This window comes from Salmo salar, chromosome 02 (assembly GCF_965601325.2).
Source record: "Salmo salar chromosome 02, fSalSal1, whole genome shotgun sequence".
NCBI lineage: Eukaryota > Metazoa > Chordata > Actinopteri > Salmoniformes > Salmonidae > Salmo > Salmo salar.
In genome coordinates this window covers 51,107,922-51,126,282 of record NC_138292.1, presented here as the reverse complement: position 1 = coordinate 51,126,282, position 18,361 = coordinate 51,107,922, and the positions used below count along the sequence as shown (strand labels likewise).

The 18,361-nt window shown below is 41.0% G+C and overlaps 1 protein-coding gene and 1 long non-coding RNA gene across 2 annotated transcripts in view; both read left to right on the top strand.

Annotated features, from left to right (window-relative positions):
* The window catches only part of LOC106585074 (voltage-gated delayed rectifier potassium channel KCNH1), a 59,766-nt gene that overhangs the window by 21,010 nt on the left and 20,395 nt on the right, over positions 1-18,361 (top strand). Inside the window, exons 9-10 of the mRNA XM_014170860.3 lie at positions 9,780-9,979; positions 13,349-13,601. Coding sequence (XP_014026335.1) covers positions 9,780-9,979; positions 13,349-13,601 — 453 coding nt within the window. The remainder of the gene's footprint in view (positions 1-9,779; positions 9,980-13,348; positions 13,602-18,361) is intronic.
* On the top strand, positions 15,663-17,736 carry LOC106585081 (uncharacterized). Its single transcript, XR_014381230.1, has 4 exons — positions 15,663-16,380; positions 16,511-16,592; positions 16,962-16,999; positions 17,086-17,736. It is a non-coding gene; the product is annotated as an uncharacterized LOC106585081 (long non-coding RNA).

The following is an 18,361-nucleotide window of genomic DNA, read 5'->3' as shown; positions in this document are numbered from 1 at the left end:
GCTTAAAGCTAGTGAGGGAGATGGGAATCTCCAGCTTCAGTGATTTTTGCAGTTCGTTCCAGTCAGTGGCAGCAGAGAACTGGAAGGAAAGGCGACCAAAAGTGGAATTGCCTTTGGGGGTGACCAGTGAGATATACCTGCTGGAACGCGTGCTACGAGTGGGTGCTGCTATGGTGACCAGCGAGCTGAGATAAGGCGGGGCTTTACCTAGCAGAGACTTGTAGATAACCTGTAGCCAGTGGGTTTGGCGACGAGTATGAAGCGAGGGCCAGCCAACGAGAGCGTATAGGTCGCAGTGGTGGGTAGTGTATGGGGCTTTGGTGACAAAACGGATGGCACTGTGATAGATTGCATCCAGTTTGTTGAGTAGAGTGTTGGAGGCTATTTTATAGATCACATCGCCGAAGTTGAGGATTGGTAGGATGGTCAGTTTTACGAGGGTATGTTTGGCAGCATGAGTGAAGGATGCTTTGTTGCAAAATAGGAAGCCGATTCTAGATTTAAGTTTGGATTGGAGATGCTTAATGTGAGTCTAGAATGAGAGTTTACAGTCTAGCCAGACACCTAGGTATTTGTTGTTGTCCACGTATTCTAAGTCAGAGCCATCCAGAGTAGTGATGCTGGATGGGCGGGCAGGTGCGGGCAATGATTGGTTGAATAGCATGCATTTAGTTTTATTTGCGTTTAAAAGCAGTTGGAGGCCACGGAAGGAGAGTTGTATGGCATTGAAGCCCATCTGGAGGTTAGTTAACCTCTATGGGCTAGGTGGGACGCTTGCGTTAATCTCACCACACTGTCCGATTTCAAAAAGGCTTTACAACGAAAACAAAACATTAGATTATGTCAGCAGAGTACCCAGCCAGAAATAATCAGACACCCATTTTTCAAGCTAGCATATAATGTCACATAAACCCAAACCACAGCTAAATACAGCACTAACCTTTGATGATCTTCATCAGATGACAACCCTAGGTAATTATGTTATATAATACATGCATGTTTTGTTCAATCAAGTTCATATTTATATCAAAAACCAGCTTTTTACATTAGCATGTGACTAGCATGTGACTAGCATTCCCACCGAACACTGCCGTTGAATTTACTAAATTACTCACGATAAACGTTCACAAAAAACATAACAATTATTTTAAGAATTATAGATACAGAACTCCTCTATGCACTCGCTATGTCCGATTTTAAAATAGCTTTTCGGTGAAAGCACATTTTGCAATATTCTCAGTAGATAGCCCGGCATCACAGGGCTAGCTATTTAGACACCCAGCAAGTTTAGCACTCACCAAAGTCAGATTTACTATAAGAAAAATGTTATTACCTTTGCTGTTCTTCGTCAGAATGCACTCCCAGGACTTCTACTTCAATAACAAATGTTGGTTTGGTCCCAAATAATCCATTGTTATATCCAAATAGCGGCGTTTTGTTCGTGCGTTCAAGACACTATCCGAAAGGGTAAATAAGGGTGACGAGCATGGCGCATTTCGTGACAAAAAATGTCTAAATATTCCATTACCGTACTTCGAAGCATGTCAACCGCTGTTTAAAATCAATTTTTATGCCATTTTTCTCGTGAAAAAGCGATAATATTCCGACCTGGAAAGCGTGTATACGTACAAAGAGAGAGAAAATAAAAACATCTCGCGCCCTCGAGTCTCAGAGTACTCTGATCGGCCACTATCCAAACGCGATAATGTGTTTCAGCCTGGGGCTGCCTCGATATCATTCAGCTTTTTCCCGGGCTCTGAGAGCCTATGGGAGCCGTAGGAAGTGTCACGTTACAGCAAAGATCCTCAGTCTTCAATAAAAAGAGCCAAGATGAACAACAACTTGTCAGACAGGCCACTTCCTGTTCAGAATCTTCTCAGGTTTTTGCCTGCCATATGAGTTCTGTTATACTCACAGACACCATTCAAACAGTTTTAGAAACTTTAGGGTGTTTTCTATCCAAAGCCAATAATTATTTGCATATTCTAGTTACTGGGCAGGAGTAGTAACCACATTAAATCGGGTACGTTTTTTATCCAGCCGTGTCAATACTGCCCCCTAGCCCTAACAGGTTAACACAGTGTCCAAAGAAGGGCCAGAGGTATACAGAATGGTGTCGTCTGCGTAGAGGTGGATCAGAGAATCACCAGCAGCAAGAGCGACATCATTGATGTATACAGAGAAGAGAGTCGGCCCGAGAATTTAACCCTGTGGCACCCCCATAGAGACTGCCAGAGGTCCGGACAACAGGCCCTCCGATTGTACACACTGAACTCTATCAGAGAAGTAGTTGGTGAACCAGGCGAGGCAATCATTTGAGAAACCAAGGCTGTTGAGTCTGCCAACAAAAATGTGGTGATTGACAGAGTCGAAAGGACCTTGAGCGGGGCTGAGGTGCACCCATGACCGGCTCTGAAACCAGATTGCATAGCGGAGAAGGTACGGTGTGATTCAAAATGGTCGGTAATCTGTTTGTTAACTTGGCTTTCGAAGACCTTAGAGATGCAGGGTAGGATAGATATAGGTCTGTAGCAGTTTAGGTCTAGAGTGTCTCCCCCTTTGAAGAGGGGGATGACCGCAGCAGCTTTTCAATCTTTGGGAATCTCAGACGATACGAAAGAGGGGTTGAACAGGCTAGTAATAGGGGTTGCAACAATTTCGGCAGATCATTTTAGAAAGATAGGGTTCCTGATTGTCTAGCCCGGCTGATTTGTAGGGGTCCAGATTTTGCAGCTCTTTCAGAACATCAGCTATCTGGATATGGGTGAAGGAGAAATGGTGGGGGCTTGGGCGGGTTGCTGTGGAGGGTGCCGGGCAGTTGAACGGGGTAGGGGTAGCCAGGTGGAAAGCATGGCCAGCCGTAGAGAAATGCTTATTGAAATTCTCAATTATAGTGGATTTATCGGTTGTAACAGTGTTTCCTAGCCTCAGAGCAGTGGGTAGCTGGGAGGAGGTGCTCTTATCCTCCATGGACTTTACAGTGTCCCAGAACTTTTTTGAGTTAGTACTGCAGGATGCAAATTTCTGTTTAAAAAAGCTAGCCTTAGCTTTCCTAACTGCCTGTGTATATTGGTTCCTAACTTCCCTGAAAAGTTGCATATCACGGGGGCTATTCGATGCTAATGCAGAACGCCACAGGATGTTTTTGTGCTGGTCAAGGGCAGACAGGTCTGGAGTGAACCAAGGGCTATATCTATTCCTGGTTCTACATTTTTTGAATGGGGCATGCTTATTTAAAATGGTGAGGAAGGCACTTTTAAAGAATAACCAGGCATCCTCTACTGTCGGGATGAGGTCAATGTCATTCCAGGATACCCCGGCCAGGTTGATTAGAAAGCCATGCTCGCAGAAGTGTTTTATGGAGCGTTTGACAGTGATAAGGGCTGGTCGTTTGACCGCATTCCCATTATTGATGCAGGCAATGAGGCAGTGATCGCTGAGATCTTGGTTGAAAACAGCAGAGGTGTATTTGGAGGGCGAGTTAGTTAGGATGATATCTATGAGGGTGCCCGTGTTTACAGATTTGGAGTTATATCTGGTAGGTTCATTGATAAGTTGTGTGAGATTGAGGGCATCAAGCTTAGATTGTAGGATGGCCGGGGTGTTAAGCATGTCCCAGTTTAGGTCACCTTGCAGCACGAGCTCAGAAGATAGATGGGGGCAATCAAATCACATATGGTGTCGAGGGCACAGCTGGGGGCAGAGGGTGGTCTATAGCAAGCGGCAACGGTGAGAGACTTGTTTCTGGAAAGGTTAATTTTTAGAAGTAGAAGCTCGAATTGTTTGGGTACAGACCTGGATAGTAAGACAGAACTCTGCAGGTTATCTTTGCAGTAGATTGCAACACCACCCCCTTTGGCAGTTCTATCTTGTCGGAAAATTTTATAGTTAGGGATGGAAATTTTAAGGTTTTTGGTGGTCTTCCTAAGCCACGTTTCAGACACGGCTAGGACATCTGGATTGGTGGAGTGTGCTAGGGCAGTGAATAAAAGTTAGGGAGGAGGCTTCTAATGTTAACATGCATGAAACCAAGGCTTTTACGGTTGCAGAAGTCAACAAATGAGAGAGCCTGGGGGATGGGAGTGGAGCTAGACACTGCAGGGCCTGAATTAACCTCTACATCACTAGAGGAACAGAGGAGGAGTAGGATGAGGGTACGGCTAAAGGCAATCAGACCTGGACGTCTAGTAAGTTCAGAACAGAGAGTAAAAGGAGCAGATTTCTGGGCACGGTAGAATATATTCAAGGCATAATGTACAGACAAAGGTATAGTAGGATGTGAATACAGTGGGGGTAAACCTGTGCATGTAGTGATAATGAAAGAGATATTGTCTCTAGAAATAGCATTTTAACCAGGTGATGTCACTGCGTGTGTGGGAGGTGGAACTAAATTGTTAGCCATCTAACCACGTTTTACGATTTCAAAAAGGTTTTACGGCGAAAGCATAAATTTAGAGTATGTTAGGACAGTACATTTACAAGAGTTGTGTGTAATGTTTTGTCAATTCAAAGACAGGGTCACCAAAACCATAAAACCAGCTAAAATGATGCACTAACCTTTTACAATCTCCATCAGATGACACTCCTAGGACATTATGTTAGACAATGCATGCATTTTTAGTTCTATCAAGTTCATATTTATATCCAAAAACAGCGTTTTACTATGGCATTGATGTTGAGGAAATCGTTTCCCTCCAATAACCGGCAGTCAAGTCAGCGTCACAAATTAAATAATTAAAATTAGAAAACATTGGTAAAATATTATATTGTCATTTAAAGAATTATAGATTTACATCTCTTGAACGCAATCAACTTGCCAGATTTAAAAATAACCTTACTGGGAAATCACACTTTGCAATAATCTGAGCACTGCGCCCAGAAAAATACGCGTTGCGATACAGACTAGACGTCATGTTGGGGAGATCTAAAATCGAAAATACTATGTAAATAATCCATTACCTTTGATTCTCTTCATCAGATGTCACTTCCAGGTATCACAGGTCCATAACGAATGTAGTTTTGTTCAAAAAAGCTCATCATTTATGTCCAAAAATCTCCGTCTTGTTAGCACATGATCTAAGCCAGCCGGACTTCTCGTCATGAACGAGGGGAAAAAATATATTTACGTTCGTTCAAACATGTCAAACGTTGTATAGCATAAATCATTAGGGCCTTTTTTAACCAGAACATGAATAATATTCAAGGTGGACGAATGCATACTCTTTTATAACGTATTGGAACGAGGGTACCCAACATGAACTCGCGCAACCAGGTGTCTAATGGGACATCATCGTTCCATGGCTCTTGTTCGGTCAGATCTCCCTCCAGAAGACTCAAAACACTTTGTAAAGGCTGGTGACATCTAGTGGAAGCAATAGGAAGTGCCAAAATATTCCTCAGCCGCTGTGTTTTTCAATGGGATAGGTTTAAAGGCAATACAACACATCAGGTATCCACTTCCTGTCAGAAAATGTCTCAGGGTTTTGCCTGCCAAATGAGTTCTGTTATACTCACAGACACCATTCAAACAGTTTTAGAAAATTTAGGGTGTTTTCTATCCATATGTAATACGTATATGCATATTCTAGTTACTGGGTAGGAGTGGTAACCAGATTAAATCGGGTATGTTTTTTTATCCAGCCTTGTCAATACTGCCCCCTAGCCCTAACAGGTTAAGGCGAGGCATGCGTAGCAGGGTGATCATACGAGTCCAGTGCGTGGCTTCAGGCAGCTAGCGGCATGGGGCTAGCAGGCTAACAGAAAGGCCTTAGAGGGACAACGCGACGGAGGAAAGTCTGTTGTGGCCCCCTCGTGCAGTTACATCAGCGGACGGATCAGCAGGGCTCCGTGTGGTAAACCAGGCCAATTGGCAAAATATGTATAGTGGCCAAAGAAATATGTCCGAAGGGCCTCTTAAGCCAGCAGTCCAATGTGCTTTAGATAGCTAGCAGGCCGCGGATTAGTGGCTGTGCGTTCAGGGGACGTTAGCTGCTATAATTCCAGGTGAAATATATATATATAAAATTGGTTCAGAGCTTGCGGTAGGAATCCGGAGATATGGAGAAGAATAAGTCCGACTAGCTCTGGTTTGAGTCGCGCTGTACAGACTGGCGAGAGTTATCCGGGATAAAGGTAGCTGATGACCGCTAGCAAAGGATAGCTGACTGCTAGCTAGTAGCTTCGGAATGTATTCGATGGGCCTCGTAAGCTAACAGTCCATTGTGCTCTAGACAGCTAGCATTCAGGGGACGTTAGCTGCGAAGGTCGGAAGGTGAGAAGGTTCAGAGCTTGCGGTAGGAATCCGGGGGTATGGAGAGAAAAATAGGTCCGGTATGCTCTGGTTGAATCGCGTTGTACAAACTGGCGAGCGCTTTCTGAGTTAAAGGTTAGCTGATGACCGTTAGCTGGCTAGTTAGCTGGCTAGCTTATGTTGGAGAGATTCCAGTAATAGAGGTAAAGAAAAATACTTTAGAGAAAAAGCAGGTCCACACCACATTGGGTGAGGCGGGTTACGGGAGAGTATTTTGAAGTAAGGGGTTAGAAAAATATAAAAAGATATACAAAGAAAAAGTTATAAAAATATATATATATGGGACACGACAAGATGAAGGATAAAGACTTCTGACTGCTACGCCATCTTGGTTTGGAAGTTCCATTCCAGGTGACTACCTCATGAAGCTGGTTGAGAGAATGCCAAGAGTGTGCAAAGCTGTCGTCAAGGCAAAGGATGGCTACTTTGAATAATCTCAAATCTCAAATAGATTTTTATTTATTTTACACTTTTTTGGTTGCTACATGATTCCATATGTGTTATTTCATAGTTTTGATGTCTCACTATTATTCTACAGTGTAAAATTGTAAAATGGCTAGCATCCCGGAGTCGTCTCTTCATTGTTGACGTTGAGACTGGTGTTTTGCGGGTACTATTTAATGAAGCTGCCAGTTGAGGACTTGTGAGGCATCTATTTCTCAATCTAGACACTAATGTACTTGTCCTCTTGCTCAGTTGTGCACTGGGACTTCCCACTCCTCTTTCTATTCTGGTTAGAGCCAGTTTGCGCTGTTCTGTGAAGGGAGTAGTACACAGAGTTGGACGAGATCTTCAGTTTCTTGGCAATTTCTCGCATGGAATAGCCTTCATTTCACAGAACAAGAATAGACTGACGAGTTTTAGAAGAAAGTCTTTGTTTCTGGCCATTTTGAGCCTGTAATCGAATCTACAAATGCTGATGCTCCAGATACTCAACTAGTCTAAAGAAGGCCAGTTTTATTGCTTCTTTAATCAGGAAAACAGTTTTCAGCTGTGCTAACATAATTGCAAAAGGGTTTTCTAACGATCAATTAGCCTTTTAAAATGATAAACTTGGATTAGCTAACACAACGTGCCATTGGAACACAGGAGTGATGGTTGCTGATAATGGGCCTCTGTACGCCTATGTAGATATTCCATAAAAAAATCTGTTGTTTCCAGCAACAATAGTCATTTACAACATTAACAATGTCTACACTGTATTTCTGATCTGATTTTCTTTCAAAAACAAGGACATTTCTAAGTGACCCCAAACTTTTGAACGGTAGTGTACATTCACACAGACACACACACACACACAGACACACACACACACACACACACACACACACACACACACACACACACACACACACACACACACACACACACACACACATATACATACATACAGTGCATTTGGAACGTATTCAGACCCCTTCCCTTTTTACACATTTTGTTACGTTACAGCCTTATTCTAAAATGTATTAAATCATATATTTTTCGCACACAATACCCCATAATGACAAAGCGAAAACAGGTTTTTAGAATTTTTTGCAAATGTATTACAATTAAAAAAGACACCTACATAAGTATTCAGACCCTTTGCTTTGAGATTCGAAATTGCATCCTGTTTCCATTGATCATCCTTGAGATGTTTCTACAACTTGATTGGAGTCCACCTGTGGTAAATTGAATGTATTGGACATGATTTAGAAAGGTACACACCTATCTATATAAAATCCCACAGTTGGCAGTGCATGTCAGAGCAAAAATCAAGCCATGAGGTTGAAGGAATTGTCCGTAGAGCTCCGAGACAGGATTGTGTCGAGGCACAGATCTGGAGAAGGGTACCAAGAAAATTGTGCAGCATTGAAGGTCCCCAAGAACACAGTGGCCTCCATCATTCTCAAATGGAAGAAGTATGGAGCCACAAGAATCTTCCTAGAGCTGGCTGCTCGGCCACACTGAGCAATCGGGGGAGAAGGGCCTTGGTCAGGGAGGTGACCAAGAACCCAATGGTCACTCTGACAGAGCTCCAGAACCTTCCAGAAGCTCCAGAAACTTCCAGAAGGACAACCATCTTTGCAGCACTCCACCAATCAGGCCTTTATGGTAGAATAGTCAGGATCGAGGGAAAGATGAACGGAGCGAAGTACAGTGGGATCCTTGATGAAAACCTGCTCCAGAGTGCTCAGGACCTCAGACTGGGGCTAAGGTTCACCTTCCAACAGGACAACGACCCTAAGCACACAGCCAAGACAATGCAGGAGTGGCTTCGGGACAAGTCTCTGAATCCAGTTACAATTAAATGACACACTTAAATTGCTTCTGATAACTGAATGATCCAACTTAGTGTATGTTGTCAGGACAGTCCCAAGATGTTGCATTTAACAGTAATCAACAGTATCCTGTTGCATTTTTATCCCAGGCGACTACCCATAATTCAGTTCTGTGGCTTGATCAGACAGGTCTATTTGGCCCATCACTCATCACTGCTGCAGCTGGAAAAATGACAGACGTTTTTATCCCAGCCTAATGCCTCTGAGCGTTGCCCCATTGTGTATATGACAGGCCCTCTCTCGTCTCCCTGACTGTTTACCTGTTGTGCTCGCTCGCCGCCTCTGCGAGGGTCAGCAACAACAATAATATAGTCATGACATCCACCTTCTAAAACGTCCTTTGGCAAGGTTGCTCAATATCCCCTTCAGTTTAACAATTATGATGACCCTTTGATTATAATAAAGCCAGTGATTTTCAGCTTTTGGTGTGCCACCTGAACGATTGAAAACGAGCACTATGTTTCACTTCCCTTGAAAATGGATGCCACCAGTGTCATCACTAATGGTTGACAGGACCTCTATTGATTCCTCTGACCCTGCTGTGGAGGAGTGGGACACTGGAAGGGGAATAGGGCGACACATTCTCAGGCAAAGTGCTGACTTGGGTATGAATTGTGAGAGCCGATATTGATTGGATAGCTGCGGGATTGAGACACAGAATGAATGATGGCTGATTGGTCAGCAGTCAGTGGGAAGTGAGAGGGAGCGTGACACCATTTGTCTTTACAGACCATCTCCCAAAGCCCATTATGACCAATGGAGAGATAATGTCCTTGTAGAAGAAGATATGATAAATGTAACATGCCACTTGTTTTGCTACACACATCGCTGCATTTGCAAGGGCACATAATGATGTTTCCAAGTTATGACTGTGAATATGGGGATATTATTGTGATAGATTTACAGACTGTTGTCTGCCAAAAGAAAACATCACGAATGGTTCCTTTGGGTCTCTAGTGGTCTGTTCTTCCACTATTAATAATACACAGAACAGTCTTGTCAGTGGAAAAATGCTAATAAACTCAAAACCATTATTCTTACCAGCTCATATTTTAAGGGTCCCGTTTGCTAGAATCCTTTAGTTGACACATCTACAGTATGCCATATTTAACAGCACATTGACCACACTCTTTATCGGTCTTTTCCAGCACTCCTGTATGCCACCATCTTCGGTAACGTGACCACCATCTTCCAGCAGATGTACGCCAACACCAACCGCTACCACGAGATGCTCAACAGCGTCCGCGACTTCCTCAAGCTCTACCAGGTGCCAAAGGGCCTCAGTGAACGCGTCATGGACTACATTGTCTCTACATGGTCCATGTCTAGAGGCATTGAAACAGACAAGGTAACGCAAACGTGGCTAAAAACTTCCATACCATTTTGTTACCATCTCACAGTATGCATCTTTATTTCATGGCTAAGTTGGTCTGTGAGAGGAAGCAAAAGTTATGCATCACCATGGATATTACTGGTATGTGTTGGTGGTATTATGTTGTCATTGTTATACATTATTATTAATTTATTATAATTATTATTATATTGATACAATTTACCGATTTACCGATACTCATCGGCCCCAGATTCAAATGTTTAAGATATGACTGCATCATTCCTCGGACCCCATACCGATCCAAATGTATAATGCATTAGTCAGAAAATTGATTCAAAGTTAGGAATCGCCGATTCACTAACATTTTTTTCTCATATTACTTTCTTTTTACCTTCCAAAACTACCTCATCTTTTGTGACAACTGATGTGTCCTCTCCTTCAGTGTCAAACTAAAAGCATGTAACTGTTGACAGTCATTGATCTACAAGTAATTTTGCATTCCGAACAACCCTAGGGAATATCAGTAGCGTAGTCAAACTGCACACTGTGCCCAGCTTCTCACGCTGACCAATGCGAGGTAAAAGGCGTGTTGCTGATTTTGCACATCTGTGTTCAAATGCTAAAATGGCTTGCGTGATATTAGGGTTTATTAGTTGAGTGACAACGTATGTAATTTGCTAGGTTATTGTTATCAATGCACTGTTGAAAATGTGTGTTTTAACCAAAATAAAAGTAAGCTACCAGAAACACAATTCTCATCTAGATGTACCTGCTGAGCAGGGTTTACAATAGATTTGATTTTGCGGCAGGAAACCCATCAGCAATAGTTTGGGTAGTTTTACTTTAAACAATTAGTGTATATGGTCATTTTTAGACATACAGGTTAAAGTTCATTATTTCATAAGGAGGAATCACCTTTGGGAGGAGCACTGCATGGCTAAAGCGGGAGGAGAAAATAAACTCACTACACTTCCAAACGGTCAAAACCATTTGATTTTGAGATGGGGGTATAATCCAAAATTGTGCTATATATTTATTGTCTATGTCATAGCTAATTTGTAACGGAAAAATATTGATACATGTACATTACTAGCTCAAACACTTGATCTGCAAAAATTAGAAGTTAATTAGTGGGTGATGGTAATTTCAGAGCCAAAGTGGGGGGACAAAAAAATTAGGCTACATTGTCCCCACCCCTCCTAATCTGATATTGGGGTGGTAGATGGAAAGTCTCCTTTATGGATCAGATTAGGTGCCTACATAGTATACACCATAGCATAATTTACACACTCAGACAGATCCAGCTCAGAGAGGCCCAGCTCATGAGTTCCATCACCAGCAGATTAAAATTTAGAATGGAAAATGTATGTGCTTATAACAACAAATATTACTGCATCGAATTGTATCGCATCGATTCATTCTCGAATTCAACTGAATCGCACCAAATAGTTTCAAACTAAAACTTATCGTTCCTGTATCGTATCGGAGCCCACGTATCTAGATTTGAATCGTCTTGAAAGGGAATGATGCACATCCCTACAATTTATTATTATCATTATTGTATTATGTCAAAAGGGAATAGATTCATACAGAACTACAAATACAATCTGATGTTCTGTCATCTACTGTCATATTTCAACATTACCGGTCCTATTTGTCTTCCGGCTCATCCTAAATTAGAATTATTCCTGACCTGGTCCTGCAAATGCCTGTTGGGTATGACCTCTTAACATTTGACACAATAGGAGGTGCAGAGGTAATCATGTGCAATTGGCCCTCTATTCCCAGAACAGGGAGAGACTGAAATTTGCAAAGATTCACCCCTTTTGAAGTTGATGTTACAGGGATCATTCATTTTTTTTTGGGGGGGGGGGGGAGATTTAGCTTATTTTTGACTTGTTTCATTCAAACCTTTTTTAAATGCCCATACCAGTAGAAATCCACTTTTTTTTCAACTGAAAGACTATGGCCAGAGCTTACCCATGATGTTGCACAATGATTTAAGTCAATAAGACATCGTTTTAGTCAAAGTATGATATCTTTGGGCTTGAAGTGACAAATTCAAACTGCCCACTCCACGCAAATCTGTGTGCATGTGGTGTTTTTTCCTATGATATGACAAACATTATTGTCAGCCTACGTTTCAGGGCTGGGTTTTATTTTAATGTAACCACCCACCAGCATGCATTGTTTATTAATCAGAAAAGGCTGCAATGTTATTACTATTCGCTACTGAGATGAGCCAAACACCCTTGTGGCCACTTGGCTACCTGAGCCATGGAACAAATTCAACTAGGGGGTGCAAACGTATGTATTTCAACCTCCACTTTTTTTTTTTACATTATTTTTTCATTATCATAATCCATTGGATAATTTGTCACGTTTCACTTATATTTTAGCTAGTCTGTATTAAAAGTATATATACAGGACCATTTTATAAAACTGTATGATAGCATTTTGCTAACCCGCCCCCCCTGTCGCCCCAAGATTAACGTTTTTGACTACCGAAGTTTTGCTTCACTGCATGCTCCACTGCTTTGATTGGTGTAACGTTATCCGCTATCCACGCTGCGAAAGAAAATTGCAGCGTGCATGATCACGAGCAGTCATTGTAGGCTATAATTTCACTTTCCCTGTGAGCACAGGCTGACTTTGCTGTACTTCAGGCAAAGCCTGCTAGAAACCTTCCTACCAAAGGTTGCACCTTGTCCATTACAAAGTAGAAAAACGCATATCAGCTATCTTTCAATAGTTATCCATATTACTGGAGCGTCATCATATTATTTCATCTATTTATAAGGTGGATTCACGGCTGCAATTTATGAACGATGCCAAAACCTTGTAGATGACAATATATGGCGAAGTCAAAGATAGGGCAGTGGTTTCCATCTGTGGCAAACCTTTCCCTAAATCGGGCTCACGAGTGGCACAGCAGTCTAAGGCACTGCATCTCAGTGCAAGAGGCGTCACTACAGTCCATGGTTCGAATCCAGGCTATATCACATCCGGCCTTGATTGGGAGTCTAATAGGAAGGCGCACAATTGGCCCAGCATCATCCAGGTTTGGCCGGGGTAGGCCATCATTGTAAATAAGAATTTGTTCTTAACTGACTTGCCTAGTTAAATAAAAAATATAAATAAATAAAATCAATGCTTATGACAAATCCAGCTCCAGAACCAGCCATAGAGCTGGAATATGATGTAGTACATTTTTTATTATTTTTTAAACGCAACACCATATCATTAGCTAGTTAGACAAGGTTAGCATGCTAGCTAGCTACACTAACAGCTGTCAGTGCCCTATTTGTTGATGTTTATCAACTCCACGAAGAAAATACCACAACCAATATGTGAATATGTATAAGTAACCTTCATCTCCCGCAGGTGTTGCAGATCTGCCCCAAGGACATGCGGGCGGACATTTGCGTCCATCTTAACAGAAAGGTGTTCAAGGAGCACCCAGCCTTCCGACTGGCGAGTGACGGGTGCCTACGGGCCCTGGCCATGGAGTTCCAGACCACCCACAGTGCCCCTGGAGACCTCATCTACCACGCGGGCGAAAGCGTAGACAGCCTCTGTTTCGTGGTGTCCGGGTCCTTGGAGGTCATCCAGGACGATGAGGTTGTGGCCATATTAGGTGAGGGTTTATTTATTCTTAATTTTTAAACCTTAATTTATCCAGGAAGTGTCATTGAGTCCAGAAGACCAGAGGGAGACATGGTCAAGAGGCCATCTTTGGTATCTGTATGTATAGTCAATATTTGACACTAAAACAATTGCATTATAAAATGGTGTGTTTTTATGACCATATTACGCTTAGTGACCTTTAAATGCATAGAGCATTGATGGACCTGGCTTATTGCTCATTTGTGAAATTGAGGTGAGAGTAAAGTGGATTGCGCTGAAAAACATGTGTTTCCTGTTTGTGTACACCTGACTGTAAGGTATTGCATCACATTAGTATTCAAGACGACAATAGAGACTCTGATTGCGGAGATCCACCCCTTGATGTAGGTTCACGTCTGCTGCTTTAAAGCGTAAGCCAGCCTCAAAATAACAAATTACATCTGTGCTTCTTTTTAATGTTAATGAAAAGTGAATAAAAGAGTCCCTATTCTCTATACAATCTGTTCAGGAAGTATGCTCAAGGGCCTACATTGAGCAAACTAAATGTTTTGATAGTCGCATGCTTTTTACTTTCATAAGAGCTGTAACAACATCTGTGCAACCCCTTAGGGCGAATCTCGTGAATCCGTTATTATGCGGAAATGAATGTTGTGAAAATTAGCAGTGAGCATGTCAAAGCAAACAGTAGTAGTACTAACTGTAATAAACAAAATCAGCTTTGTGTGGATCTCTGGAGGTGATGTACAGATGTAGGACCTTAATTTGAGCCAGTTTGCTACAGCAGGAAAATAATCCTGCAGCAACAGGAAATGTGAATTATTATATACATTATGATGTAAAAAAAATTTGTAGAGGTTGATACAAATCCAGTCTGAAAATCCAGTCTGGAATTTCAAAGTGGAAATTACAAACTTCAGAAGCCTTTTTAAAACCTCATACACTACAAGTAAAACATTCCTGCATTGCATTATATATTTTTTTATAATGATTAAGATCCTACATCTGTGTTCAACCACATGAGAAGTCAAATGAAGACAAACGACACTTTCTGAAATGATACTTTGAGAGTATACTGAACCTCTGTTGTCTGGGACCTGATGTGAAGAGAACTTTGTCAAACTTTCATTTAAAAGGCATTGTAGGTCTACAGCAGGGTTCTCCAACCTTTTCTAGCATGAGAGCTTCTTTAAAAAAAATGAAAGATCAAAAATGTAAATAAATAAACTCAACATCGCAATGTTGCGCCACCACAATATTTTGCCTTACAGTATTAAATCGGACAAAAATGTATTACATAATAGCTATATTAACCATATTTTCTCATCTCACTTTAAAATGATTTTTTTCACAGTTGTTTAAAAATGTTCATACTTAGCCCTACTAATCAGGTGCGCTCCAGCAATCCTTGTAATGTTCGCTCCTCGTGATAGAATAAACGTCTTTATTCTCTTCACAAACCGCAAATTCATCATGCTCATCACATTTCCATGGATTGACATAAAGTCATTGACCACCAGAATCATAAAGATATGTTTTACCACTGTTTTTAACTGATCCATCAAGTCAATTAATTAAGGCATAATTCTAATGTCATATATAATCACTTGTTTATACTGTACTTTGCTAACATTATAAAAGCAATATGAACTAGAGGAGACCATGGCATGTGCTCATCAGTTTACATTGTGTTACTTCCAAAATGATTCTGACGTGTGCCAGACCTTGCAGTCCCAAGATAGAGGGGGGGATTTCGGCACGAAAGAAAATATCCTTGCCGAAATCCCCCCATCTAATTTCCTTAATTTTGTGGCTAGAGTCAAATACTTTCTGTGGCACACACTATTGGTCAACATGAGCTACCAAAATTATTCTGGATTATTATCAAAATTATTATTATTTTAAAATGCTTGTGTGATATAATTTCTAAAATATAAATTGCTTTTGCAGGTGTTATGCTGTGCTCATGTAGTGTCTTCCAAATAGAAAGAGAAGAGGCGCTCTTGAGTCAGACCTCTGTCAGATGCATGATGGTCTGATAACTCATCCTCAGAGATTAGCTGTGTCACTGAGACAGAAAAACGCTGGCAGGAAGTGGGATGATGAATTTACAATACTCTAGGGCTGCCCTCTGCATCCTTTCGGTGATTGTTTTTTCCTCCAAATCGTCAAGCGAGAAGACTGGTTATCACGATGGAGCTCGTATTTACGCGAGGGATAAATATTTGGATTGCCCTCTCCCTCTAGCAGGGATTTAACCTTTAAGAAATGAGCAGGAGAATATCCCGCAGTAATAGGGTCTCCACACTTACTAGACTTTTTGCAGTAATACCCTCAGCTACAGATATACTGGAATGTAAACTTGCGAGTTTGTCACGTTTAGACTGTAAGCACTGTAAACAGAATTGTCTCGTTGAGACAACACTCTTACAGTAAAATTGTAATAGCAATGATTTTGAAACGGCTGAAATGTACATATATTTTTCGTATTTTTAAAAACGTGTTTTATTGATTTTAAAAATACCTGAAATTGAAATTGTAGTAACAGCCTGTTACATAAAAAAAAAAAATCGCCGTAGCTTTAAATCTCAACAATGTTTTGTTGTTTTGCTTGACTGCGTGGAGGTCCAGGCAAGAAGCATCTCCCCAGGGAATAATCGTTTTCAGTCGCAATTCGCTTTTATCTCATATAGGTGGTGGGCTGTAGCAAGCTATGCTTTAGTTTTCGAGATGATCGATCTCTGCCGAGGGAGTAGCTGGTTTTTACACATTGTGTATATGTATTTCCGTTGGTAGGTAATGTCAATTCTTGCACTTTAATTATTATTTTTTTAATGTTCGCTAGTTGTACAGGCAAACATCGGCGAGTATCAAACTGTAAACTAATCAAAACTCGTGTACTATCTCTGCTGATCATGTCAGCCAACCACGTTTTCCGTATCTAAAGGTAGTAAACTGCTGAGGAAACCTCGAGAGAGATTGCTGTCCGACAAACTGCTATCAGGTAAAGTGTTTATTTTATTTTTTGTAATCTAACTATTTAGTTATAGAAACACGATACCATCAATGTAAACTGTAAAATTACTCCTAATTTAGAACACCGCAACATTGGTAATGTAGCTAGCTTGCTAGTTAGCTAGCTAGTTACAGCAAGTAGATATGTTGCTAGCTAGCAGAAGCAGATAGCTTAATCACTAGCTAGCATGTCATTCTGAGACAAGGAGCGTTTTAGCTATCAAGTTTATTTCAAGTAATAATTTAAGACTACAAAAATCTATAGGACAAGTAGTGTGAGTGTAATACAGTCAAGGCAGGACCCACTAATTTAATTCATACTGACTAATAAGAAATGTCACATTATCCCTATCAATAGTTGGAGTAGGATGATTGCAGAGCACCCTGCCTCAGACTGTAAGGATGTTTATTTTCTAGCTCACAAACTACATTCCTTTACTGTGATTTGTTTTATTAATTATTGTCTCACATGATCTATTCAGCTCTCCTGTGTCCTGCTCCAAGAGATCAACCAAGTACTATCCACACTATTTAGACATTGAGACTGCATATGCATTTGCCTGTTGTCTTTTCTTTGTGGGTTTTGTCTTACAAGGTGTAGTGCATTTCAGAGTTAAAGAACACCAACTACAGATACACATGCTTGTTTGAGCGTCTCAGTTTAGATTCAGTTTAACAGGTGACAAATGGATGATTATTGTAATATGCAGTGGGGAGAATTATATTGCCCCAATCAGGAGCCCAGGCTTTCGCCATAGATGGTAGAGTTCTCGTCTCTGGACCACACAAGCTTTAGAGTGAGAGGCACTTGTCTCTCTCTACATCCGTCAGCAACATTGGTGAGCAGGGTGGGATCCTTTCGATATGCCTATGGGGCCTGGGCACACAAATGCTTTTAGAGAGAAGGGGGAATACTGAAGCATGCCATGATGACAGTTGTAACATCTCCATCAGAGGCCCAGGCTTTTGGCATAGATGGTAAAGCTTTCATTTCTGGACTGCAATATTGTAAGATTGTTACCTCCACGGCACTTGATATACATGTATTGGTAGGTTACACTATATTTAGATACTTCAAATACTGCTTGAGACACCTTTTGCTATTTGTCTCCGTACTCAATAAATGGTGAAACACTATTTGTAATGCTGGTCTTTGTTCATATGTATATGCATGAAACTTAGATTATGGAAAACGAAAACATGACTCATACTCAGTCATAGTTAGTAGAATAATGAATGGATTGGCAAGATTTTGGCACCGTCAACTTCTAGGTTAGTAGAAAAGTAAATAATTTAAACCACCTAAATATACTCACATTCACTGAATATTTTAGTATTTGAAATAAATATTCATTTCCCCAACTGCTTTTTCTATAAGCCTACAGGCTCTTTATTATTGTTCAAACCTTATATTATTCCAATGCATCCAACATTATGCATGCCCACCATGGTATTGGGCAGCTGCTATTTGAGAACTCGTCTGGTTTCTAAATCTTATTGCAGAGCACATTGTACAAATGTTTTTAGAGAATATTGTATTGCAAAGTATGCTATATGTATTGGCTAATATGCATATGCAGATCTCCTTTATTAACATGTCCATTCTAGCATACATGACACACACACATCTTTCTATCTACATGCTTTTATTTGGGTTTCTACACAAAGTATATGATGGAATGTTTCTTTAAGCCTGCAGCTAGTTACATGAAATTAGACATGTAATCAGGCCACAATATGATTCTAAAATGTAATTCA